The sequence below is a fragment of the Dipodomys ordii genome, unplaced genomic scaffold, assembly GCF_000151885.1.
Source record: "Dipodomys ordii isolate 6190 unplaced genomic scaffold, Dord_2.0 Scaffold82, whole genome shotgun sequence".
Lineage (NCBI taxonomy): Eukaryota > Metazoa > Chordata > Mammalia > Rodentia > Heteromyidae > Dipodomys > Dipodomys ordii.
The window spans coordinates 12317006-12343676 of NW_012267298.1; the positions used below are offsets into that span (position 1 = coordinate 12317006).

A 26671-nucleotide genomic window follows, 5' to 3' on the forward strand; every position below is an offset into this window, starting at 1 on the left:
CCCCACCCTGGACCCTGCCCCAGACCCCCACCTGGACCCCCGCCTGGGCCCCCATCCCGGACCCCCTCCCCATACCCCCGCCCGGACCCCCACCGCAGCCAGAGAAGGCATCAAGCTAAAAATAAGATACAAAAAGCCAGTCCCCATGCGGTTGGCTGCCACCTCCCTCGTGAGCAGTGGAGTGGGCTGCCTGAGACCTCTGCCCTCTCCTCAGCGCCTTCCTCCTTTCAGGGAGCTGCGATCACCCGAGCACTTCCACGCATCTACCTGGACAGCCCAGCAGGAGGGCCGGAGTTCTGCTCCCCCAGGGCCTGCTCCATCTTCTGGGCCTGGAGCCAGGACACTGCAGGCTTAGAACCCTGGGCCGGAGCCTGGACGCTGCAGGCTCTGCAACCCTGGGCCCCAGAAGCAGCACACTTCTTGCTTGGCTCTGCCTTCCTTCACTGAACAGAACCTGGCAGCCCCTGGAGGCTGTACCCCACTGCTCCTGGAAGCTGCGTCCTGCACCCCACTGCTCCTGGAGCCTGCGTCCTGTACCCTATCACTCCTGGAGCCTGCATCCTGTACCCTGACACCCCCCACCCCGCAGCTCTTCACATGCTCCTCTCTCTGCAGTGCAGGGCCGGCCTGAACCCCCAACCCTGGGCATGGCAGGGGGGGGGAGGCCGGGGGAGTTGCAGGTGGGAGGTCTCACCATGACGTCGGGCGCGGGCTCCAGCGGGGGCAGGCTGCTCCGCAGTGCCTCTGGCGGGGGCAGCGAGTACACGCTCCGCAGGCACGTCTGCAGGACCCTGGACTTCACCACGGGCTTGAGGCTGGGCCGCAGGTTGCTGTGGGAGACCCAGGAGAGAGTGGAGGCTGCTGGGGGCCCTGTGGGGTGGGCGGCTGGTGTGGGGAGGCTGCGGTGGAGCACAGCTAGCAGGGTTGGATCCGGGGTGAGGGCTTGCCGGGGTGTGTGCGGGCTGGGGGAGGCCGGGCGCAGGCCGCAGCAAGCCAGCCCTGCGCTCAGCTCCCTTCCCCGTTCCCCGGCCCTTGTTTGTGAGAAGCCAGGGGCTGTTGTGGGGGCAAAGAGGTCTGCACCAGTGTCAGGACTCGAGGGCCCAAGATCGGCGTCTGCAGTGTAACAGAGGGCAGGCGCCGGCATGTGAGCGGGGCCAGGGCCCCAGAATGTGCCAGGCCTCAGTCCACCCAGCATTCTCTCTGTTCCTGGTGCCACCCCAGCCCCCGGCACACCCCCTCCCCATGGCACCCCCGAGGGCCTGGCCTGCTCTGCGGCACAGATCACATTACCTCAGCCCCACGATGACCAGGATGATCTTCTGCCGGAGGAGGGTGGCCAGAAAGTTGGGCTCCTTCTGGAGCATGCTCTGGGAGGCAGAGGAGGCAAGGGTGGCAGTGGCATCACACCTGCTCCTCACCGGCCGGCCCGGGACGCCCCATACCCAGCTCTTCACTGGCCGGCCCGGGACGCCCCACATCTGGCCCCTCACCGGCCGGCCAGGGACGCCCCTCACCAGGAGACAGTGGATGAGCTCCGGCGTCTGTGTGAACTTGTAGTTCTGGGCGCCATACTCGCGCCTGAGGGCTCGGGTGAGCAGGATGGCCGCGGTGAGGAAGCTGGCGTTCAGAACCTCGTCCTGTGCGGGCCCGGGGCCAACAGGACTGTCAGCGGTGCGGCCCGCCAGCTTTGGACCCCCCGCCACACGGGGCCACACGGGGCCACACGGGGCCGGTGGCAGGCCGCCCCCAGGGACGCCCCATGCCGCTCAGGACAGAGTGGAGGGGTTCGCATCCCCGGCCCACCTCTGCCAGCTCTCTCCCTGGGGCCCACCACCGGGGCAGCTGCGCCAGTCAGGCACACATGCTGCCCAGAGCCGGGTCGGAGCAGAGTGGGGGAGGGGAGGACGCAGAGCGGGGCTCGGGAGTGGTGGGGTGTGGCTCACGCAGGGGCTGCAGGAGAAGTAGTACACCATCCGGGACGCGATGTTGTCCACCCAGGGCAGGATCTGCTCCCTGGCGTGCGTGGCCATCTGCCCGTAGCACAGCAGGGAGGTGCTGCTCACCCACTTCCAGCGCAGGTCCGGCTGCTGCCGACCAGGGGCTGGAGCTGGGCCTGGGCGCTGATGCCTGGCAGCCCTGCTCCCAGCACGCACCCGCCGCCCGGCAGCTTTGTGGTCCAGGGCTGGACCCAGCCTCCCCCTCCAGGGAGCCCCCCGCCCCACCCCGCCCCAGGCAGGCCTCTCTGTGCAGGACCGGGATCTTGTCGGTGCTCTTTCCAGCGGGGCTGCAGGGGCGGGGGCTGGGCAGGAAGACAGAGCTTTTCAACACATGGGGCCAGGTGCAGGAAGAGAAACTGAGGTCAACACCAGAGGCTGCACTGGAAGTGGGGGTGGCCGTGTGGCCCAGAGCCTCTACCTGGCGGTGGCCCCAGACCTCTCTCAGGCTCTGAGACAGGACTTGCGGGAAGCCAGAGAGGGTGCAGGCTCCGCCCTGAGCCCACATACTGTCCTCCTGGGGTGGTGGGCAGAAGGCCCGTGCCACCACTGAGCACTGGAGGCTGAGCCCTCCCTGCAGGGCCTGGCTCCCCGGGCCTCTCTACCTGGCTCTCTTCCGGCGTGACCACCGACCTCAGGAACCTGGTGCGGCCTAGGTGCTCCAGCAGGGCCCACACCTCCTTCAGGTGCCTGGCGGAGGCCAGGCCCACGGCCAGCGCAATGCCCTGCGGGCAGAGGACCCCGTGAGCCCCAGGTGGCCGTCCTGTCTGCCCAGTCTGGAGGGGTCAGCTCCTCACTCAACGGCAGCCCTGTTTGGTATCTCCACATGGTGAGGGTGGGCGTGGGGGGGGCACGGGGCAGAGTCCGGGGCACCAACCCACCTCGCGCTGGCTGGAGGGCTGGTGGGACAGCTCCAAGAGGCAGGCCAGGTGGTGTTCCACCCGCTCCGAGGACGCACACTCCCGCAGGATCAGCCCGTACAGGCGGAAGAGGAAAGCCTGGCGGGAAGGGCCGGGCTGGGAGGTGGCTGTCCCAGGAGCCTGAGCCCTGCGGCAGCTGCAGCAGGCTGGGCCCAGGCCCTGCACCCTCGGCGCCTGAGCCCAGAGGCCGGTGTACCACCCAAGGGCTCGGGCCACAGGACAGCGGCCCCTAGGCACCCCGAAGTTCAACTGAGGGCCACCCCGTGCCTGCGGTCTCCTCACTGGGCTGCGTCTGCGAAGTCCCCTTCCTCGGGGTCTCTAGGCAACAGAGGGATGGCCTTGGGCAGCCATGCTGGGCACTCACCTTCTCCTCAGACTTCTTGGGGTCCAGGCCCAGGAACTCCAGGAACTTGTGCACACTGCTGTCAAACACCGACACCTGCTTTTCTGGGTTCTGTAGGTAGAGCTCGGGTCAGGCCCCTGCCCGCCCCCCTCCTCTACACCACCAGTGAAGGACAGGGCCCGGGATGACCAAGGACCACAAACCACTCCCCACAGAAGAGGAGAGGCAAGGGGCTTCATCCCCAATGAGTCTGGCCACGCCCACCTCTGCAGTCTGCAGCAGACCTCCTCCTCCCCCAGGGCAGAGGTGGACTCCTAACAGAGCCAGCTAGCCCTGGACCCGGCTCCCAGCCCCCTGCCCCCATGCCAGCCTCAAGGCCTTTGTGCAGCGTGTTCCTCCGACTAGATAGTTTTCCTCTCCTCTTCTCTGAGACCTGTTCTCAGGTCCCCGAGCTCAGCGAGTGTGCTCGACTGTCTCCCTCCAGTGCTCAGCGAGCGTGCTCGACTGTCTCCCTCCAGGAGCACCAGCCCTGCTGTGAGTCCTCCCTCTGACACCCCCAGTTCAAAGGATCAGGCACTGCTAGTGTGTATGTGGGGGGGGGGCACGGGCTAGCTGAGACCACCAGAAACAATCTCTGCAGAGACCTGAAGAGGGCCAGGGCAGCCCGCCCCGGCGGCACCGTGAGCCCTCATGTGGAATGTGCCCTGCTCGCCCTGAACTGGGGGGTGGCCCCCGCCCCACCTGGCTGTGTTCGTCCAGACAGCGGCAGATGGTCTCCAGCGCCAGGCTCTGCTCCATGGCCATCATCGTCCTGATCCTGCCCAGCAACGTGCCCTCCCAGGGGGGGTGCTGGCTCCACAACTCCTCCGCCAGCCCCACATCTGAGTTGTCTGTGGAAGGCCCAAAGTTCCCTGTGACCCAGAGAAACTGGCTGCTGGAGCCCCAGGCACGCCCGGCTCTCTCTCTGCAGGACCCCCATTTAGGCCTGTGGAAAGTACTTTCTTTTGTTGTTGTTGTCGTTGTTGTTGTTTTTAGGTGGTAGTGAGGAATCAAACCCAGGGTCTCAGGCATGCTGGGTGAGCACTCTGCCACTAAGCCACCTTCCCAGCCCTGGAAAGTGCTTTTCTGAAACTATATTTGGAGGAAAATGAAAGCAGAGGAGACTGCAGAGAGCTGTCAGACCAGGCACCACCGAAGCCCGGCGACCCGCTCGGAGCAGCTCAGTGTGCAGCCAGCTCGCCAGGGCACAGAGCTTGGAATGAGCCATGAGCCACAACCAGACCTGGACCTTCAGGCCTGTGAGGAAACCACATGCCCACAGAGCAGCGGAAGGCCAGCGGAAGACCGGTGGAAGGGCAGCCCCTAGACCCTGCACTAACCGGGTCACTGCCCGGCAATAACCAGGAAACAGTGACACTGCAGGGGCAGCCTCACACTGCAGAGCGGCAGGGGCGCTGTGGTCCTGACCGCCAGTCCCCAGGAGCAAATGGCTGCCTAAATAAGAAACAATACATTCACCACTCGTGCGCAGCATGAACTTCTGGGGACCCCAAACCATTGGTAGCCAGTGGAAACTCAAAAACAGTTCATAAGTCTGTGACGAGGAGTTCTGAATAACAGATGGAAGCCTCTGGGCCAGTCAGAAGGGACGTCCCCCACATCTCAGGCACCAGCCAGGACGCCCTACTAGCTGACAGGCAAATGCAAGATGGCCGACCAGCGCTCTATCGGAAAAGAAATGAGCCAGACGCCGGTGGCTCACAGCTGTCATCCCAGTTACTCAGGAGACTGAGATCTGAGGATCACGGTTCACAGCCAGCCCAGGCAAGAAACTCTGAGACTCTTATCTCCAATAAACCACTAGAAAACCAGAAGTGGCGGTGTGGGTCAAGCGGTAGAGAGCTCACTCGCCTTGAGCTGAAGAGCAGAGGGACAGCGCCCAGGCCCAGAGTTCAAGCCCCACAACTGACAAAAAGAAAAAGAAAAAGAAAAGAAAGAAATGCACAGGCGAACAGATTTTGTCTCCTCCATCAGTGACCTGGCAGGGACAAGGTGGGCGGGCCGTGAGTGGGTGGGAGAATTCTGAAGCATCCTTCAGCAAGCAAATATCAAGGTGTTTATTAAACCCTGACATGCTGTCCCCAGGCTCTAACCCCTCGCTAGTGGCTGCAGGCCCTGAGCGGTGAAAGGATCATGAGAGCCCTGTGGTCGCCCCTGGTCAGTCCAGGTCTGATGGCATCCTTGGGAGGTGGAGGAGACTGGGTAAAGCAGGTCACTGAGCGATGGCTTTGAAGGGCACACGCTGTCCCAGACGCCTTCCCTCTCCTCCCTTCCCTCTCCCCTCTCCCTTTTCCCCTCTTCCCTCTCTCCTCTCCCCTCTCTCCTCTCCCCTCTCCCTTCTCTGCTTCCTGGTTGACATGGTAGTTTGCCGCTGTCTGCCTTGGTGTTTCTGCAAGTGAGGGAGCCAGCCCACCATGGACTGAAACCATGAACCAAATAAACCTTTCCTCTTTTGCCTTTTTTTCTAGTCCTAGAGCTTAAACTCAGGGCCTGGGTGCTGTCCCTGGGCTTCTTTTGCTCAAAGCTAGCCGTAGCTCCACTTCTGGCACTTCGGTAGTTAATTACAGGTAAGAGGCTCATGGACTTTCCTGCCTGGGCTGGCTTTGAACTATGATCCTCAGATCTCAGCCTCCTGGGTCAGGCACCCACATGGCCTCATCACTGGCCACCTTCACTGTCAGAGAGTACTCTGGGGTCCTTGCCTGGCCTGGCTTGAGCCTGAGCACTGCCGGGGTCCGAGGGGGTACTGCTGCTGCCATTCTAATGGTGTGGCCACCCTGCTCCTGTGCTGGAGCCCCGAGGCTGTGTAAGCAGGACAAGTCCCCTGTCCTTCATCGCGTCTGCCTTCATTCAGTCACTGAAATCCCACCGGTCGTCTCTCTGCTGGGTCCTGGGGCACTGAAGGCTTCCAGCATCTACACATGGAGGCCAGGACCTGAATGGGCTTAGGTGGACCTGAATGGACCTGAATGGACCCCTGGGTGGACCTGGATGGAGCAAGATGGACCCAGATGGATCTGGATGGATCCAGGTGGACCTGGATGGACTTGGATGGATCTGGATGGTCCTGGGTGGACCTGGAAGGACCAAGATGGACCCAGGTAGACCAAGATGGACCCAGATGGACCTGGATGGATCCAGATGGTCCTGGGTGGACCTGGATGGACTTGGATGGATCTGGATGGACCTGGGTGGATCTGGATGGACCCGGATGGACCAAGATGGACCTGGATGGACCCAGCTGGACCCAGTTGAGCCTGGATGGACGTGGGTAGACGTGGGTGGACCTGGGTGGATCTGGGTGGACCTGGATAGATTCAGGTGGACCCAGATGGACCCGGATGGACCTAAGTGGACCAATCCCCCTGCACCATGTAGGCACGAGCAGATGACCATGGACAAAATTCCCCAGCCCCCCCTCCACCCCCTCCCCATCCCCAGACCCACCCACCACTCACCAAGCTCCAGCTCTTGCTCCTCCCTGGGAGAGAGGCGGTTGGATCTCCAGGCGGGCATGTGGAAGCCATCGCTGGGCGGGCCCAACATGGCGTGCTCCACCTCCTGGGAGGGCAGGACCTGGCAGATATGGGGCTCTCAGGTGTCTCACCCCGCCTGGACCAGAGCCAGGCCGTGAGGACCCCTCAGACACCTCAGCTGGACATGTGGCAGCCCCAGGAGCCGAGTTGGGCAAGGCCGGAGGCCACTGGGCCCAAAGAGGGCCATTTGGAAAGAGAAGACTGATGTGAGCTGAGAAAGCTGCTGGGTAGGAGGCGGGGAAAACACTGCAGCCCAGCCACAGACACCCCAGCACACCCCACCGCGCCCCCTGCCTGTCCCAGGCTCTTCCACTTCAAATATCCTCTCTCCATCCTATGGCCAGAACCTGGCCTCCAGTGACTCCGCCCCTTATACCCTTCCCCCCCCCCCCCCCCGTTCCCGGAGGCTCCCAGGGAAAGGGCCAATCATCTGCCGGCGTGGGCCACAGCCAGTTCCTCAGCCCCCCCCCCCTCTTCCCCAATGACCAGCCATAATCCCCCCAAGGCCCTGCCCCAGGACAGCCTCAGCCCTGCCTCTTCTGACCCAGCCACAGCTCCCAGCCTGCCAGGGTCTTGCCCTTCCCTGGTCAGAAGGCACGCCCTTGTCCTTGTAAGGCCATAGACTCTGTTCTTTAGCTCTTGATAAAGGGAACTGTGGACCCCTCCCCAATGATTCAGCTACAGTTTCTGGAACATTCCTTCCTTGCCTCCCTGAACACCCTTCACCGCCTCATCTCCCTAGCCTGTCCTCCGCGCTGTGACCTTTGTTGCCCCTCAGCCTGTGCTTTGTACCTCGTCTCCGGGGTGTTCTTGGTGGGTCTGGTAAGCTGTGCGCTCTGGAGGGCAGCAAAGAGGCCAGTGCTAGGCCTGTGGTGCAGCAGCCGCGGGCAGTGACACCAATTTGGTCAGACAAAGATTTGTATCACTCAAAGGCAGCTCGAAAATGACCTCCAAGCTAATCAAAGAGCCAAGTGAGATACATGTGTGATGCACTGGTACAGATGCCTTCAGAGACGGCACAAATGGCAGCCGGCGCTGGGGAGGGGAAACACCTCCAAGGGGGCCCGCGCCACCCCCAGGGCACAGCCCACGTGACCGAGTCGGCCCCGCTCCAAGGAGTTTAATTATGGGAAAAACTAGAAAGCCTGAAAATTCACTATCCCAAGATCCTTCTCAGGTTTAAAATAGTCACACAGGAGACAAAAAGCCAAGTGGGTTCTCTGAGCATAGAAATCTTGTTTCTGGAGACGATTTGCTGACATGGAAATTGCTAGATCTGAGGAGAATGAAGAGTTGTATGATTCTAATTTAAAACCCACAGCTTTCTCTGAGCATGGGAATTCTAGATTTTCTTTTTTGAATCCTTTTGGAAATTTTCCAACATGTCTACAGTAAGCAAGGCTTAATTTTATCAAGGAAAAAAATCTATTTAAAACGCAAAAGGATGAGAGGCTTAAAAAGGCCAGACAAGCTGGGTGCCAGTGGCTCATGCCTGTGAGCTAAGCAACTCAGGAGGCTGAGATGTGAGGATCAGGATTCAAAGCCAGCCCAGGCAGAAAGTCAGCAAGACTTACCTCCAACAACTAAAAAGCTGAAAGTGGAGCTATGGACCAAATGATAGAGCACCAGCCTTGAGCAAAGTTCAGGGATAGTGCCCAGCCCTTGAATTCAAGCCCCAGGACTGGCATGTGTGCGTGTATATGCACGTGCATGCATGCACACACACACATGGGCTAGGCAAGAAAAAAGACTCATATTACCTTCCGCTCTGGGGAGAACCCTGCACACTCTGTCCGGCCTGGTGGCCGTGGGCAGTCTGCAGAAAAGCAGGAGGAGTCAGGCCTTCTGGCAGGCGTGCCCAGCTAGTGGAAGCAGGGAAGGGAGGCCCTGGCTGCGCGCCCCTCAGCCATGGCAGTCTGGCTGAGGGCTTTGTGTTATCTGTAGCTGATCCAAGATCCAAAGAGGCTAGACCGAGCCAAGCACGAGGGGTGCGTCTTGGGCCCCCCAAGCAGCAGCCTGATGGGCACGAGAAGCTCTGTGGGGAGCCTGGCCAGAAAGCGCCCACCCCTCTGCCCCAGGAGCACTTTCCAGGGCTCTCTCACTACCACCTAACTTCTCAAAATAGGCTGCCCCTGAACGGACCAGGGACAGGAGCAAAGCAGGCAGGAAGGACAGGACCTGTGCCCCTTGGCTTAGACATGCTGAGAAGGGAAGGGAGGCACAGGGGGACTCGGGGTGGCAGTGTGGGTGGTGTCCCTAGGGACGCTTTGCCCCCGCCTGCTATCGAGGGAGCACCGCGAAGGGACCTGAGCCCCACTGGGGCCGGTCCTCAGGCGGGGGCAGGCGTGGAGGGACCCTGCAGGGCCCAATGCTTCCCACAGTGGGACGTCCACAGGGCCGGGGGCAGGTGCCCCCCCAAAGCCAGACCTCCCGGCAGTCAGAAGGTTGCTGTTCCCAGGGCTCAGTGGGGATTATGTCCTGAGAAAGCCTGTCTAGAAGCCCCAGGAGACTTGAGCGAGCTGTCCCAACAGCCGCGCTCCCCAGGCCCCTGGGAATTCCATCCCCAACTGACGCTGCTTACGGCAGTTGGAGGAACTCCTTGCAGGCAGCGGTGCTGGCCACGGGGCGACTGTTCCCCAGGTGGTTCTTCTCACATGCTGGCTGAACACCGGGCACTTGCAGTCCTCCAGAATAGCCCGTCCTGATGTCCACCGAGAGGACAGTGTTCCCGAGAAGGCCCGCGCACACCTCAGGAGCCAGGCCTGCCGCTGAGCCCCCGACTGGCTTGGCGGGCACACTCACACGGCCTGGAGCTGTTAGGACAGACTGTGCTGCCCGTGGACTTGCAGTGCAGACCAGACCAAGCCGAGCCATGCGTGGCAGAGATGTGGCCCTGCTGTCCCCTCATGCGTGGGAGACAGCCTGGACGGTGACTGGGCAAGCTGGAGACGGAAAGTCAGCCACGCACATGATCCCGCGGGCCCCCGGCTGCCCCTGTCACGGGACTGCAGGAGTGAGCCTCGGCCTGCGACATGGCCGGCTTGGGGAGGAGGGGGTCTCCCTGTGCTTCAGAGCCCTGTTCGAATGCTGCAGACGTTCATTCATGACCAGCTCTCATCTGCTGACTTTCTAGGTGTTTTCTCCTGAGGGACTAGCTTGCCAGACCTCCCCTCTCCCCCACATACACACCACACACCAAGAGCTCTGCTGGGGCAGGGTCTCTTAGGAAGGAGGATGGGCCATGCTATGGCTCTAATTATCTCCAGGCAGAGAAAAGCCAGGATCAGTGAACTGGATAAGCCCGGACGCAGAGCTGTCCCCGGAGAGCGAGGCCAACCCATTCCCTGGCCAAGGCTGGGCCAGGCCCGGGCTGGTGGAGGGGTCCCAGAAGAAGAAATCACTGTGAAGGCTGAGAGCATGGAACGGCCCCTCAAGAGGGCTGTTGGTGGGGTCTCTACTCCCCCAATATCCTCCTCCAAGAAACAGGCCCAGGGTCTGAAGAGAACTGGTGTCTGGGAGTTGAGGGCTTGGGCCCTAAGGAAGTCCTAAGAGGAGGACCTGAGCAGCTGGCGTCACTACCCCAGCTCATCGCAAGGTGCCTCCACTCTTGGTACTCTAAGGTAATTAGGACCTCTACAGAGCGAGATAAGGCATCGAGGCATGGTTAAAGGTGACCAAAAAAATTTTTATTTACACTATTTACACCAGAAAGGAGGCCTGTGACTTCCTTGTCCTGGGCTGGATACCCAGAACCAAGAGTAGCCTCAACCACAAACCTCCAAGCCTCCAGTAGGCAAACCCTGACCTTTATTAGTTGGTCTTCAAACCTCCAAACCTCAGACCTCCAAAGCTCCAAAGCTCCAAAGTTCCAAAGCTCCAAGCGCCAAGGGGAAGGCTTTTCCTTCTCTTCCCTTCCTCCTCCTCTGCAGCCTCTCCACTCTCCACAGGCCTGCCCTGCTCTGCCCCAGGAGATACCTCTCCACAGGCCTCTCTAGAGGAAGGTCCCAAATGGCCTCTGGAGGAGGCCCCAAATGACCTCTTGAGGAGGCCTCCAATGGCCTCCTCCCTGTCTCTGTCTCTCTCCTCCCCCAGGACTCGGAACTCATAGCCTATATATACAGGCTGCCCCTCCCCCACTCCAACAGGACTAATGGTTTCATCTGCCTAATGGTTTCCAACTTCCAACCAACATTCATGACCCTCCCCCAAGCTGCCCACTGTCCAATCACTTCTTGACAGCTCTCCATGGAGCGCAGCACACCCGATGGCATGCCCTGCCCCTCCCGCAGGGCAGCACACCCCATGGCGCAGTGACGCCAGCCTCTCAATGCCCCGCCCCCTCTGGTGGGCAGGTGTGCCCAGTGGTGCAGCCAGGCCACGGCCACGCTGATTATCAGGGCCCTGTGCAGATACCTCCCTACCTCTTGGCTACGTTTTCACCCAGTATCTGTTACCTAGGTAACTGGCAGACCTGGGAGCAGTCATCTTCTCCTCTGCTAGGTCACATCCTGGGCCACCTCTAGTCATCCCTCTCATCTGACCCTAGGAGGGTCCCAGACCCTGAGGTCACATCTGGATCCAGTGTGGCCACACCTTTCCCCCACCTGGCCACACCTCTTCCTGTCCCTGGCCTAGATAAGTCCTGGCCCATGCCTCTCCCCCATGCACGGCAGGGGCAGCAGTTTGGTAAATAAACTTCTTTTCCTTGCTGAATACCACATGGTGTTCTCTTCACCGGCTGCCTAATGAAGCCTACCTATTTAACAAAGCTTATATATGGTGCTGTGACTTGGATGGTGTTTTGGAGTTGGAAATGTTAGGATTTCCTGACCACCCCTTTTCTGCGAACCAAGCTGCCTTGAGCCAGACATGGCGCCACGCCAGAGAGCTCCTACGGCCTTTAGCTGAAAGGCCGGTCATCTCCGAAGGCGAGGACGCTTGGTTTTGGGGACATGGCCATTTTTCTCTAGAGGGCTCTGGGGGAAGTGGGGACGTCGCTTCTGCCTGGTCAGCTCTCCACTCACCAGACTGGCTCTCCTACACATTGAATGGGGTGCTGCGAGTCACGCCCCAGCAGTGGAACCCCTCTGAAATGCCTCCTGCGCTCCCTGGAAAGCCAGAGTGCCTCATTTTATACCATTCTCTGATGTAGACAGTTTCTGCCACTGCAATGGTAAATGGTCAGAAGTCTGTTTACTTTCAGGCTCTCCTCTGTCTGTCTGTCTGACTGTCTGTGTCTCTGTTCTGTCTCTGTCTCTGTCTCTGTCTCTCTCTCTGTTTCTGCCAATCACTCCAACTTTCCCTATCTCTCCATCTTTCTTTTCTCCAACATTTTGGCTTGTACCCTGAAGAGCGCAACTCAGGCTGGATTCCGGGGACCCCCTCTCGATTCCCTCCCAAAAGCTAGCCACTTTAGGTTTGAAAGTTGTCAGAGTTTCCATATGTCGAGATTTTTTTGCCTAACCACCTCTGCCTCCCAGCCATCTCCTCTAGAAAGGTAACTTTCCTAGTCTTATAGTTCAATCTCTTTTTCTCTATCTTTCCTTGAGAGCACCACACTCTTGTTAGAGGGTGCCCCTTCCTTCCTGCTTCTGTGTCTGCTTGCTTGCTTACTCAATAAACTCCACCAAGTTTTCTTCCATCATGACTTTTTCAGAAATTCGCCATCTTGGTCACATGGTGGATGAAGGGTTTAGTCTCATCTGACCCTTACCCTTCCATCAAGCTTACTACTACTCCACCCATTTATTCTAAGGTGCCTTGCTAACAAGTAGCTGCTTCTTTTCACAGGCCCTGGAAACTGAGGCCCAGCTATCTGATGTGCTTTGTTAGCAAAGATGTCAAAACATATTGTTGTCAAAAATTCTGGGTTTTGAGTTTTGCCTTTTTTGCTTGGTGTTGCCTATTCTAGCACTGGCCACATGGTTCTAAAATATTGGGCAAAATAATGTAACCTTACTGCTGGAATTCCAAGAGTCTACGGCCCACTTTGCGTGCTGTAAAACTTAATGTGCACAGTGTGTGTGTGTGTGTGTTTGTGTATGTGTGTGCGCACACGCCTATGTGTGAATGTCTGTATCTATGTAAACTTGTTAGCTGGCCTTGTAATCAAGTTATTTGACTTAAATGGTCTGAGATTCCTGAAGTTTGTTGAGTTTGGACTCGCAGTTCAGTGCCAGCCATCTCTTCCTGTCTAGACCAGCCTGACCACCTCCACCATGGTAAAAGTAGACTGTACTCCACCTTAACTCCATCACATACAGCTGATTCCTGGTGAAGGATCGCTTTGGATTTGCAAAAGCTAAGACTGCGTGACATTCTTTCTGTAATATTAGATTTAGAATCTTACCCAGCCTGACCTGGAAAAGGCTGGCTATGTTTTTATGCTAGTGAAACAAGCGTAGGCCAGGAGAGCATCTTGTGAACTTTGGTTAACTTAGGCATTGCTAGGGTCACCAGAAATCAACACATATCTGTGCTAAAACTCTCATCACATCTAACGAGTTTTGTCATTGCAGAATATTTGTTGGTCAATTCTTGATAAGGAGCAGGTACACTCTACTTATTTCTACTTGGTCTCCTTATTGCTTTAATTGGAAATAATAATGGGTTTTTGTGGCAAAGCTTGAATTTCAAAGTGAGCCCGGGCTGAAAAATCCCTAAGACTCCATCTCCTAACTAACCAGCAAAGAGCCAGGCAGGAAGCATTGCTCAAGAGACACTTATCTCTAATTAACAAGCCAAACACCTGAAGTGGTACTGTGATTCAAAGTGGTAGAGCACTAGCCTTGAGCAGAAGTGCTCAGGGACAGTGCCCAGGTCTTGAGTTCAAACCTCCATGAATACCAACTGGGACAAGCCATCTCAGCAACGAGCACCTAGACTCAGCCAGTCTGGGGAACAAGGGACCATGAAGAGGAGTAAGAGGAGATGATGTCACATCAGCTACTTTGTGCCTGCCCTTTCAAAATTAACCAGAGCCGGGAGGTCAGTAGAAGCTAGATGCCAGCCCATCTAATGTCCATACCTGTCTACCTTTTAACTGGACAGGAATTTATATTCTTGCCTTTGTCACCTGACACTCTTCTCTACCAGATGTCAGAAGTAGCTAGGGATATTTTCCATCAACTCCAGGACAGCCTGGAATGCAGGGGATAAGAACTAGCCATTCTAGCCAAGTCATCCAATTTTTAATTTTCAGCACCAAACCCTTCCTCTTGCCCATTGTTTGCTCTCTGGTTTGTTTGTTTGTTTGTTGCCCAGCCCCTCTCTGCCTCTTGAGGCTTCTTCCAGACTTCATTCAAGGACTACCATGCAGGGACAGCTGCTGCCTGCTGCCCTCTCCCAGAGGGGACCACAGCTCAGCCTTTTACCCCTACTGTCGACGCCCCTTGCCAGAAAGAATCTTTACCCTTTTTCATAATTATCAAAGGCTGGAATGTAAGGTCTGCACTGGGAGATCTCCCTCCCTCTTGGCTAAGTTTCCGCCCAGTATCTGTTACCTAGGTAACTGGCAGACCTGGGAGCAGTCACCTTCCCGTCCTGCTAGGTCACAACCTGGACCACCTCTGGTCACACGCCTCCCCTCTGACCTTAGGAGGGTCCCGGACCCTGAGGTCACACGTGGATCCAGTGTGGCCACACCTTTCCCCCACCTGGCCACACCTCTTCCGGTCCCTGGTCTGGATCAGTCCTGGCCCAGGGGTGGGTCGCCTCTCTACCATGCACCGCCGGAGCAGCAATTAGGTAATTAAACTTCTCAGCTTGTGGTGATCTCTTCACTGGCTAACCAATGAAACCTACCTATTTAATATCCCTCCCAGGGAGAGGGGCTCCCGGGCAGCCTGCCCTCCAGCTGCCTCGTCTGGGTGTGGTGAGGACGCTCAAAGCCCTTCCCTCGGTCAGGATTTAGCAAGGGAGCCTTGTGGCCTGCAGGTTCTTCTTACTCAGGACCACTGGCAAATCTCCCCAGCAGTCCTGCAGGGAATTGTATTCATCAGCCAATGGACAAAGAGGGGGAGCTCTGCTGTGTTGTCCTCTTGTCATGGCTTTGGGAGCCGTGGGCTGGTAAAAGATTTTATCAAGACAGGAGAATAAACAGGGCTTATTAAGACTCCATTAAACAATGGGAATATATGGTGGGCAGCTAAACAGGAGTATGACCTTGAGGTACGCCCCGAGACTGCAGCTGGCTTCCCTGTGCAGAGTGCCCACACTGCCACCAAAAAGTCACACCTTTCAGGGCTGTGAGTCGGTAAAAGAATTTGCTGAAGGAGGGGGAAAACAAAGGAGGAGGCAACAATGCTTGCTAAAAAATGTACTCATTACCATGCTCATGTAACTGTAACCCCTCTGTACAGTATTTTTACAATAAAAAACTTCTTAAAAGAAATTTGCAGAAGGAGAAGAAGAAGAGAAGCGGAGGTGTGTGGGAGCTGCCAGGGAGAGACGCCGGCCGCCAGACCCACACGGAGCGGGACAGCGTGCGTGCAGGAGGCTGGGTGTGCGACTGTCTCCTGGGCTGGCACTTTCAGGTGGCTGTGACCTTTTGTGTCCTGGTTAATTGATTGTCTTCCTCAGATGGTGAGAAAAATAAAAGTGTCCCTATCTTGTCACCAGTCACCATTGTGTACTGGTATTTCCTGAAACTACTTGCATCCTAACTTCCGAACTATGAACTGCCATCTGTGCTGCTTGTCACCAGCCAGCTGGGTCAGGGATACCAGTCCTTATACTGGAGTTAAAGCCGAGGACACTGCCACCCCAGGCCTAGTGGGAACTTTCCACTGATGCTTGGAGTGTGTCGTGTCCTGACTTCCTTGGGTCACCCCTAACACAGGGAGCCTGGGTGATTGGAATGTGAGCCTGGCTCATAAACAGGAGAAGGGACAGCACTGCGTCTGGATTTTGATAAAAGCGGAGCAGCCTGCCGTGCCCAGTGAGCCTGCCTGGCTCTGGTCTCGAGTGGCTGCCACCCTCTGAGCAGAGTGACTGCCCTGGTGAGATCTCCTTGTTTGTTCCTCGTCTGTCTGTCCTGACACAGGAGGGCCATTTGTTCCCAACAAGCTGGTGGGCTGTGGGAAGGGATTTCCGGGGGGTTTTCCATCTCAATTTGGTCGGATCTGACATGGTGCTGGTGGAGGCATCGATCAGGAGCTCAGGAGCTCAGGTCGTGCACAGTGTCAACATGGCAGCACTAGAACCTGAGGGCGTCGGTCCACCGCCTATCAGCAGGTGCCAGCCAAGATGGGCAGCCAAAAGCCCAAGCAAGCAGCCTGTGAGCACACAGAGCCAGCTGGACAAGCAGTTGGTGATTTGGGTGTCCAGAGGGTGGCAGCCCCACGCCCCGCCGAGATGGAGGGCCCACTCAGCCCTGCCCCTACCCTGAGCTTCCTTGCCGGGCCTGGGGCACGATGGGACAGGCTGAGAAACAGAGGAAGGCTGTGCAGCATACAGCAGGTGCTCACTGAGTGTGGAGCAGTCCGCAGCCCAGCTGAGCCGAGGACAGGGGGCCAAGGCTGCAGACAACTGTAAACTGCGACCAGGCATGCTGTGTCTGAGGTCCCAGGATCTGTGCCTACCCCTGGCACAGAACTGGTGGAGGCCGGGGGGGGGGGGCGTGGCGGGAGCCAGCCCTAGCTCCACAGCCCACCCCTCCCCGGGGGAGGGCCCTCACCTAGTAAGTGCACCCCACCCCCCAGCACAGGCACGGAAGCCGCAAGCCCCGGGGCCAGGGCTCTGCACTGCCTAACACATGGCCCTCTAGAAGAGGGAAGCATCTGCCCACGGCTACCCAAAGGTGAGTGGAGGATACTGGTGGGAATCTGGACCCCTTTCCTAGAGGGGTCCTGGTCCTGGGGTCCCAGGGCTGGGGTCGGGTGCCGCAGTCCGCGGTTCTGGGATCCGCATTCTGCAGGGGTGCGGCTGCTTCTGCCCCACGGGAGCGGCTGCTCTGCCCACTTCTGCTCTGGGGCTCTGGCCGCGCACAGTGTGGCAGCCCCTGTGCTCCCAGGCCCAGCAGACCACTCAGCTCTCCGGAAGACAGCTGCAGTCCACACTGCCTGCCCCGGGAGCTGTGGCCTGTTTCTGTGGTGTGCCTCCCGCTGGCGCCAAAACTGAACAGAGGGAACCCAAAGGAGCTGGCCTGTGTGGGCCGCCATGCTTTCCTGGCCGCCGCCTCCCAGAGTGGCCCTGCCCTGCAGGTGGGCTGAGGTTGGGTGGGGGCCTGACTGGGCTCAGTCTTCTGTGTCTACAGGCCCTGATTGCTATTCAGGGTCAGTGCTGGCCATGAGCTGTCTGTACAGCAGAGGATGGACTGGACACATCAAGTTCCAGAGTCAGGTAGAACATTCTGGAAGGAGGGCCCCACTGCACCAGTGCCTTAGGGCTTGGGAACCATTCTGGCCATCTGGGGAGCCAGAGGCTGTCTGAGCAGAGCCTTTTCCAGGACATCGGGGTGGGGCAGGGGCCAGGGGAGAGCTGCTTGGACCAGAGGTCAGAAAGTAGCAGCTGGGTGTGCCCAGGACCACTCAGAAAGCCAGGGAGGCCCAGTGTCCAGAGGCCCGCCTGGACCCCATCCAGGGCCTGTGTGTGGGAGGGAAGGCCAGCTCCCATGGCACCCGCCACCAGCCCCTGGGTGTCTCAGACAAGGATGAGTGAGTCACTGGCATGACTTAGCATTTTCTAGTGGCCACAGCGAAGGATGTGAAGAGGTGAGATGAATTTCATCACATACTTGATAGAAGCCAGTGCACCATCCCCCCGATCCCCCTCCCCCCCAGCATTGTGTGTGACCAGGATGGCCCCCCGTGGCCCGTGACAGCTGGGGGTGAGAGGGAGCTGGACCTGCCTGAGGGGAGAGGCCTCGCTCCAGCTGGTAGACACAGGACCCTATGTGGGATGCGACCTGTCCACTTTCTCCCCCCAGCCCCCTCTCCACAGACAGCGCCCAGTCCTTCGGCCCCTCCCGCTGGCCAGGCTGGGAGAGGCAAAGCGGAAGGCTGGCCTCAGGAGCCCAGCCCCGGCTGCCTTCTCCCGGATTCCAGGCACGGAGCCGCAGGGGTGGTGGCGGTGACCGGCAGGGCAGCTGTCAGCAGGAGACGGAGCTCCAGGCTGAGGCACCGAGCTGCTGGCCACGCCCTTCCCTTCGCTTGCCTGCAGGGGCCCAGACCATGGACTGGAGAACCCAAAGGCTGTGGGACTTGACCACGGCCCAAATGCCACCACTGCAGAAATGGGGAAATCAAGGCAGGAGGAAGACATGCCAAGGGAATGGTGAGGATTCACCTGAAGGGCCCTCAGGGGCCAGGCCGTCCTGGCTGCTCGGGGCTTGCGTGCGGCCATGGCTGGCAGCTCTTACCATCCATTTTATTCCTGGGGAGGCAAAGGCCCAGCAGGGAGAAGCAGCTGCGTAGCCACAGAGGTCAAGGGGAGGTCAAAGGTCATACAGTGAGGAGGGAGTTGAGGTCACTGCAGGTGGTGGCCTTGGACAGTGACAGCTGTGAAGGGGCTCACAGCACGGACACCTGGCATGGCTGTGAGAAAGGGGCACCCTGCGGGGACGCTAAGATGCCAGTCCCAGGACCCATCTCCACCCCAAGCCCCCGGCCCACAGGTGCAGCTACACACACACACACACCCCCGCGGGGGGCCGAGGCCATCCACCAGGGATGCCATGGGTGCCCCAGCCTGGTTCCCATAGCAACGCCTGGGTGTGGGGGAGGGGAAGAGGTGGAAACACAGAGCTAACCAGTGAAGACTATAGCTTCAGAAATGAGCAATGGGGTATAGTAGCCATAAAGCCAGTTCTAGGCCAGGGCTAAGGCTGACAATTACCCCCCCGCCCCCCCTCCCCGCCACCTCACCATAGCACACAACCCAGAACAGCCCAGCACAGGCCAGCATGAGGCAGCACAGGCGGGCACAGGCTGGCACAGGCCAGCACAGGGCAGCATATGTCAGCCTGAAGTGGCCCAGAGTGGTGTTGGTGACCAGACATCTGATGCTGAATGCCATGCTTGGCAGCCTCCCCCCCTGCCCAGACCCTGCAGGAAGCACCCACAACCATGGGCTACGCCTGCCAGACAGTGACCAGAGCAGGGCTTCCCTCCTGTTGTTGCTCTCTTGGGTGTTTTTATTTATTTATTTTTGGTCACAGCTATACAAAGGTAACCCGCAGAGCTCCTTACCCAGTCAGGGCTCCTGAGGTTTGTAGGGGTCTGCAGGAACTCTGCCACTTGCTTTGTGGCAGGATCAGTGAGTGTTTCTGCTCCCTGAGGTCAGAGTTGTCTCAAGAGCCTGGGGAGAAAGGGGACCCATGCTGAGGTCCCCAGCCACCCTCCCTCCCTCTGGCCTTCGTGGAGTGAGACCCCATGTCCAGAAGTGGAAAGAAGAGTCCAGAGACAGAGGATGCCCCCACCCCTCACCCACAGCAGCCCTGAGTGCTGAGGGACAGACTGGCATTTTCCAGGAGGACCAGGTGCCAGGGCCAGAGACAAGATAATTACAGGGGATAGCAGAAGCTAAAAATAGGCTTCCTTCGTCTCAGCTGTCTCTGGCAGAAGACACCAGACAAACCAGCCCCGGGGAGGACCCACCTTGCACAGGCTGAATCTGCTTCAGGGTGCTGCCAGCGGAGAGGGGCTCTGGGTCCTGAGAGACCACCAGACAAACGCCAAGTCCAGGGGAAGAGGGGCGGTCCACGGCCCAGGTGGGAGCCTGGCAGGGCAGGGGTGGGGGAAGGGGGATCCTGAGGGGAGGGAGGCGCACGGGAGGCTGCACAGTGTGCAGGTCCCCAGAAGTAGGGGGCATCAGGGGCAGCCCTGGGGTCCCCTACTGGCAGGGTCTTGGGATGCCCTTGGGCACGGAAACCAGGTACCCCTGTGCCAGAAGCCAGTCCTGAGGAGCCAGGGCCTGGCCTCTCCACACCCAGCTCCGCAGCCTGAACCTACCAGCCCAGGACACCACCCCGCATCCATGCGGACACCCGTACCGGCCCCTGGCACTGCTGGGTAGTGGGCCTGGGGTCTGGCTGCCCCTCGACCCTGGCGTCAGCCTCAGAGGGCAGCATCCTGCCCCACTCCCAGAAGCTGCCACCGCCCCTCCGGGGACCCCTGTGGTCCTCAATGACAAGTCACTTCACACCCCTGTCTCCATCCTGACAGAGGCACACTGTGTGTGTGCGGGCGGGGGGGGGGGTGCTCCTGGGGCCTCTGCCAGAGTCCCTGGGGTGGGGTGAGGCAGAACCTCTCCCATGGTCCCTGGGGTGGGGTGAGGCAGGGCCTCTCTCATGGTCCCTGGGGTGGGGTGAGGCAGAACTTCTCCCATGGTCCCTGGGGTGGGGTGGGGCAGGGCCTCTGCCAGAGTCCCTGGGGTGGAGCTGGCTGCCCTTCCCTGCCTGGAGTCCTGTGCTCAGAGACCGTAGTGAGCCTTTCTTGCCTGACCCACATCCCGCCCCCGGCTGCCTCCCTCCAGGTGCTGCCCCTGCAGAGGCTTAGCCTTCCTCCTGCGTGGACAGGGCAGGAGGGGGCTGCATTTGCAATGGCTCTGCTGAGGGCCAGAGGTGGGTCCCAACAGGGCAAAGGTGGAACTCCGCCTGAGACACCCCTCTTCCTGCTGGCCTCCAACACCCACAGGGCTGTCCTTGGGTGACCCCCTGCTTCCGGCAATCACTGTGTCCCGACCTCTGGACTGGCCCTCATTCCCGGGGAAGCGCAGGGAGGCTCCCGTGTGCCTCCCTGCCTTCCGGTGTCCCCGGCTCCCCCAGGCTCTCCCACGCCTGCGTGGAGCTCCCAGCTTGTGTCCCATTTTCTCTTGCACTGGGGCGGCATACATTAGCCCACTTCCCCCAGGAAGGAGGCCAGGTACCTCTTGGCTCCGGGGGCCAGATCCACGCATGGCAGCCATGGGATGGGGGCTGCGCGGCTGACCGCCCGCAGGGGTGTCTGGGAATGGCCACGCCTGTGTGGATGGGGAAACTGAAGCCCAAGAGAGGCAGAAAGTCTCCAGTTGAGCCAGATGCTGTCCTTTGCCATCGCCAGTCTCTTCTTATCAGTCTGCCTTGCACAACCCAGACTGGCAGCCCCCCCCCTACGTGCCTATTCCCAACTGACCCTTAGGCACAGGTACACAGGCCACCTGGGTGTGACCCTGGTGACTTCCTGCAGACCTTGGTAGGGGTGTCCTGACCCAAGGGTGTGGCAGACCCTGGACCGGGGGGTTCCTAGTGGACTCTCCATTAGCTGGACTATGGTGGAGCCGTGTCCACCAGCCCCACCTAAGGGGGGCTCCACAGTGCTCTCTGCCCCTTCCAGTCAGTGCACCGGTGCCAGGACACTTCCGTCTTGACTGCCTGGAGAGATGGGGCCAGGCTTGCTCTAGCTTCTCTGCTGTATGGAGCCTGGTCCTGAGTAATGCCATCTTACAGAGCAACAGGGTGACCCAGCTATGGTGCCCTGTGCCCAAGGGCCACGGGAGAAGGACTCCTTGCTTTGTTTAGACAGATCCACAGCTACCTGCCAGCGCTCCCGAAAGCAGCTCATTTATTGATGCTGATAAAGGATTGTACCTGAGATGTGACAGATCACCTTAGACACCCAGGCAGGCTGGGAGCTCCGCCATCAGACGCCGCCCCTCAGCTGGGCTGGGGCATGGTGGGCCCACTGGCCGCCACCTCCTCACGGGCCTTGCCCAGGACTGCCACAGCAAAGGACGCCCACCATTCTCTGCCTCAGTTCAGGACAATTTGACACACAGCCCGCTGCAAACTCTTGAACCGTCCCCCTCAGATCCGCTTTTCACAGCTGTGAAGAGGCTTCCCTTGCATGTGAAGCAGCCCTGCCTGGCCTTCTGCGTGGCCGCTCAGTCCTCCGGCATCTTTTGACTTTTTTTAATTTAAATTTTGGTAGTTGTACTAGGGATTAAATTTAAGGCCTTGCACGTGCTTTTGCCTGGCCCTTGGTCTTCCTAGCTCTGCCTCTGGAGTTCTTGGGATTACAGCTGTGCACTGCTGGGTGCCCTCACCCCCCACCCCCACTCCTCTTAACCCTTTCTTAACCACTCTGTAACCTACATACTGTTGTGTGACGTGTAATGTATGATCTAAGAATTATTGATATTCCTGATTCGATTAGAAGACCATGACTTCCAGGTGACCTGTGATGCCTGGATGGGCAGGTGTGGCCAGGCTGTTAAGGCCCACTGTGCAAGGTGTCCAAAATCAGGCTGTAGGAGCTGGGAGGCCTGGGCTGCTCCACATCCCTCCCCTACACAGCCCCCTGCCTGGTTGCCCGGGATCAGAGACACACAGCTGAGCCCCAAATCTCTTAAGATCAAAGAGCTTGTCAATCACAGTAACATTGAAAGAGAAACAATGTGGGCTCCAGCTTGGTGAGCAGGGGGTATGTGTGCCCGCTGGGCTCCGCCCCCCCCCCCCCCGCCCCGCACTCTACTCCTCCTTCTTGTCAGCAGTTTCCTTGGTTAAAAGAGACAAAGGGGAAGAAGGAGCAGAGGCAGCTTTTCATTGGAGAGTATGGCGCTCGCTGGGGCACCCCCGGCCTTGGAGGGTGAGGAGCTTCCTGGCGGCAGGTGGCTCTCTCCACTCCATCTGTGTCCTGCTCCGGCTCTCCCTCCCCTGGGCAGGTGCAGCACTGCTGGGTCACCAGCAGGTGCAGCTCTGGCTCGCCCCCCTCCCCCGCAGCCATTGCTGCTCCATCCAGGACCCTGCAACCGCAGAACAGCCCCATCAGAGCCCCGTGGGCAGTGGAGGAGCCAGCCCTGCAGCTGGGAGGGGTGGGTGTGACGGTCGGTCAGACCCCGTGCCAGCCATCCACTCAGATTCTAACAGTGCTGCTTGACACTGCTTTGGAAGTGTGCTGCAAGTCCAGAGTCAGCTGATGGGGAGGATCGCCTTGGGCTGTGTGCATAGGTTGAAGGCTGAGTGCAGGGGTGACCCCCCCGCACTGGGGGGACACCAATTTTGGCTCATATCAGGAGTTCCGACTGCCCCATGGGCCAGGCCTGGCTAGAGCAGCCCCACCATTGGGACAACTCCCATGATCTGGCACTCAGTCTCTGCTGGTGCTGCTTCGCCTTGCTGGAAGGGCCCTGTCCAGGCTGCCGTGGCCTCCCCTCTGGGAACCCAGCAGGAGAAAGGAATTCTGATTTCCCATGGGGTAGCAAATGCCCCTGGCACCCAAGTTCTCCGGCCAGTGCATGTCTAGAGCTAACGTTGGCTCATCTCCTTGGGCAGATGAGGACACAGGCTCAGAGACCAAGCTGGCCTCTGAAGCCAGGACAGACAGGCTGGCTTGAGCAGGCTGAGCAGCCCCAGCCCCAGCAATGGATATTGGCTGGCTCCCCCAAGACCCCCGTCCAGCAGGAGCTATCCTGGGGGACAGGCCCTGGCTCAGCGCAAGCCCCCCCCAGACTGAGCCAGGCTTGGGGCTGTGGTAATAGCCCCTGAGTGAGGGGCTCCAGGGCCCCCAGAACCACAGCTCAGGTTCCTCTGGGAGGTGACGTGCACCTCACTGTGCCCACAGGTCCTCACCCTCGGGATAGGGGTTCCCCCGCAGCCCCCCCCTCAGAGAAACAGCAGGGATGCTCAGAGAAGTTTCAGTACTTTATTAACAAAATCCTATTTTTAAAAAAGAATCTGAGGTGGCAGGGGCGTGGCAGGGTACACAGTCCAGTCGGGGAGGGAGGGGACAGTGGGCACCTGTGGTCTCGACCCCAGGCCCTCTGCACCTGTGCCAGTTAATGAGGAGGGGTATGGCTTCTGCAAAAATAAATCTGTGGGGCTGGCAGGGGCACAGGGGAGTGTCTGTATGGGTGTCTGCAGAATAAATCCCCAGATTCCAGAGTTCCAGTGGGCAAGGCCTGCTGAGCTGCAGGCATGAGCGGCTTCCAGCCCCCAGGACTGGTACTGGGGATGGACAGGGCCTGAATGGAGCCTAGCCTGGGCAACAGCAGGGCAGGGCAGGATGCCTGGAACAACCCAGCAGGAGAGACCTGGGGGCCTCCTGGGCTGGGCTGGGGCCACGGGGAAGGGGCAGCGGCCTCAGGGCTGCTGGAGGGCTCTGGCAGGAAGTGAGGACCACACAGCGAGCAGGGGCTCGGGGCCGGGCGGCCAGGCAGGGAACCCCGCTCCAGCTGTGGTGGCTCTGGGGGCAAGCATCTGGTGGCCAGCGGGGCCAGCGTGGCAAAAGCCCGGGCCCTCACGCTGGCATGTCCACTGCCAGCTCTCAGGCTGAGCTGGGTGCTGCCCTCTGCCAGGCCACTGCTTCTCTGCAGCCACACTCTCTCTGCTGCTCCAGGACGTGTGCAGGCAGCTCGGAGAGAGGAGAGGGGACAGTGCCAGGCACAGCAGCAAAGACTCCTCGGAAGCCTTGAGACCTGGGGAGAAGCAGAAGCAGCCGGTCAGCGCAGCCACGTGCCAGCCTCACTCAAACTATCTATCAGGGACGGGTGGACAGGTGGATGGGCTGTCTTCCCCAGGCTGGAGTGCCCGACGCTGGCCGAGCCTCCCAGCTCACCCAGAGGTCAGGGGAGTGGGCCTCAGGAGGACAATGGTCAAGGGGTAGCGTTGGGCAGGAGGGACAGGGCTCCATTACCTGGTGTCATTCTCCTGGCTCCGAAGGTGCAGTTTCTTGCCTCAGCCAGCCCCTCTGGGACCCTCTGCCGCTGCGGCTGAGTCATCCGAGCCGAGTTCGTCTCCAAACTGCCGTGAATCACCATGCTGGGGCGAGAAAGCACAGGGTCTCTGTGAGCTTGCTCAGCAACCTCCCCCGGCCCAGCCCAGCCCCCTCCCCCGGCCCAGCCCCCAGCCCAGCCCCTTCTTGAGTCCCTGGAGTATCTGTATTCCCACGAGGCCATCTCCACCCTGTCCCTCAGCGGCTCCCCCTGAAAACGAACCTGCTCCCCCCCCTCCCCAGCTCTAAGATGTCATTGAGCAGGGCTCACCTGAGCGCCAGGAGACACGGGGACATCAGGTCTACTGCTGAAGCTGCTGGAGCTGTGGTCTCAGCTCGCCCCTGGCAGGGGCGCCATGCTGCCTGAAGCTGGCTGGCTTGTCCCCAGGAGGCCACGAGGGTGGCCGCCGGCTCTACTGCGTCTGTCAGGAGCAGGCGGTGTCCCCAGAAGCCGAAGTTCCCTGGGCACTGGTTCTCTGGAGCTTCTGCCCTGGGGTACCCGTGAGCTGGGAGCCCATTGGCTCCTGCCATCCGGACCAGAGGGCCGGGGCTTTGGAGCAGAATGAGGAAGCTGGGGGTCTTCTGCAGTGGCCTGAGTGTGAGGACGATGGGGCCACTGGCCATGGGGGGGGAGGGGACAGGAAGACAGACGAGGGAGGGGCAGGCAGGAGCCTTGCAAGAGAGTAGCTCCTTTGCTGTTTTGGTTGCTTGTGTCTGCATCAGGCCAGGGGGCGTGTGGGTGCCCAGCTGGCCAGAGCTCCCCCCCGGAGGGGAGGGGGAATCAACCCCAGCTCAAGTCCTGGTTGGCAAAAGCCACAGGGTTAGGTGTGGCAAGCAGGCTGGGGGGGCCCTGGGCTGGGCTCTATTCTGTCTGTGTCCGGTCACTCGCCATGGACTCGCTGGTGAGGGCTGGAGTGATGGTCTCGGCCTCATCCTCGGCAGGCAGAGGGGGGCCAGCCGGCTCGGAGGCCTGCTCCAGGCCGTCCTGCACCTCCATGCCCCTCTGGATGAGCTGCTCCAGCGTCTTGGGCAGCGGATGCCTCAGGAAGCGCTTGAGCTTGGGCTGCAGCGTGCCCACCACATACTGGATGATCTCCTCCTCATCTGCGTCCACGTACAGGGTCTGGTACAGGTCGCGCTTGCGCCACAGGAACTGGTCCAGGGGCTCGCCCTGCTTCTGCGGCAGGTCCAGCTCGCGCTGGATGGCCTCCCGGGACAGTGTGCCCTCGCTGTACTGCAGGAACTCTTTCTTGAACTCCACCCAGTTCTTCACTGAGCCCTGCTTGAACTCCCACCACTTCTTGGCTGGCCCGTTCATGTGGTTCTGGATCTGAGACAACCAATACTCCTCAGAACCGCCCACCTGCCGCAAGTACTCCTCCAGGTGGCTTAGGAACTCCCGGGGGTCCTCAAAGATCTGCGTGTCCACGCCCGGGCTGGGCTGCCCGTCCTCGCCTGGCCCCCACGGCTGGTACGGCTGGGCCTCGGCAGGCTCCTGCCCGGGCAGCTCGCCGGTGGCAGGGGGCGGGGTGATGGCATAGGGGCTGACGGTGTAGTCATAGCCGTCAGCTTCCTGACAGTAGCCCTCGGGACCCCCCACGCCCACGGAGACCGTGTGGCGGACGGGCTCGCTGCCCACGGGGTACTTGCCGCCCATGGACTCCAGGCGGTCGGCCCACCGCTCCAGGCGGTAGAAGACCTCCCGCCACACGTGCATCTCGCGCTTCACCCAGCGCTCCAGGTTGGCGATGGTCTCCTGGCAGCGGCACAGGCAAGCTTTGATGGACTTCTTCCAGCGCTGCGAGTCGCTGGTGGGCACGTAGCCGTCCAGGTTGCTCTCCAGCTTGCCCACAGACCTGTGCAGCCCCTTCAGCTCGCGCTCCACCTGCTTGGACACCTCGGCCAGCAGGTGCCGGTGGGTCCTGCGCACGTGCTCCAGCATCTCGGCCCGGCACTTACCGATCTGCAGGATCACGTTGGGCTTGGCCGCCGGCCCGCCCCGCGGCCCGGGGTAGGCGTGGAGGCCGCCGGTGGTCATGCGGTCCAGCTCCATCTGCGCGCAGGTGGTGGCTCGGGACGGGCGGGAGGTCGGAGAACTCCTCTGGGTCAGGCGCGGGGAGCCAAGGCGCGA

General features: G+C 59.9%; 2 protein-coding genes across 2 annotated transcripts in view; both read right to left on the bottom strand.

Moving 5' to 3' along the window:
- The window catches only part of LOC105992315 (maestro heat-like repeat family member 5), a 25369-nt gene extending 15642 nt beyond the window's left edge, over positions 1-9727 (bottom strand). Inside the window, exons 1-11 of the mRNA XM_013025144.1 lie at positions 9435-9727; positions 8614-8669; positions 7646-7689; positions 6776-6893; positions 3999-4147; positions 3279-3380; positions 2876-2992; positions 2600-2719; positions 1515-1637; positions 1291-1367; positions 695-830 (exon numbers count right to left, since the gene is read on the bottom strand). Of these exons, the coding sequence (XP_012880598.1) occupies positions 695-830; positions 1291-1367; positions 1515-1637; positions 2600-2719; positions 2876-2992; positions 3279-3380; positions 3999-4147; positions 6776-6893; positions 7646-7689; positions 8614-8669; positions 9435-9727 (1335 nt within the window). The remainder of the gene's footprint in view (positions 1-694; positions 831-1290; positions 1368-1514; positions 1638-2599; positions 2720-2875; positions 2993-3278; positions 3381-3998; positions 4148-6775; positions 6894-7645; positions 7690-8613; positions 8670-9434) is intronic.
- A 15662-nt stretch (positions 9728-25389) lies between these two features.
- On the bottom strand, positions 25390-26593 carry Arc (activity-regulated cytoskeleton-associated protein). The gene has a single exon (XM_013025175.1). The coding sequence runs from the start codon at positions 26591-26593 to the stop codon at positions 25403-25405; it is 1191 nt and encodes a 396-aa protein (XP_012880629.1). The 3' UTR covers positions 25390-25402.
- Between the last annotated feature and the right edge of the window lie 78 nt (positions 26594-26671).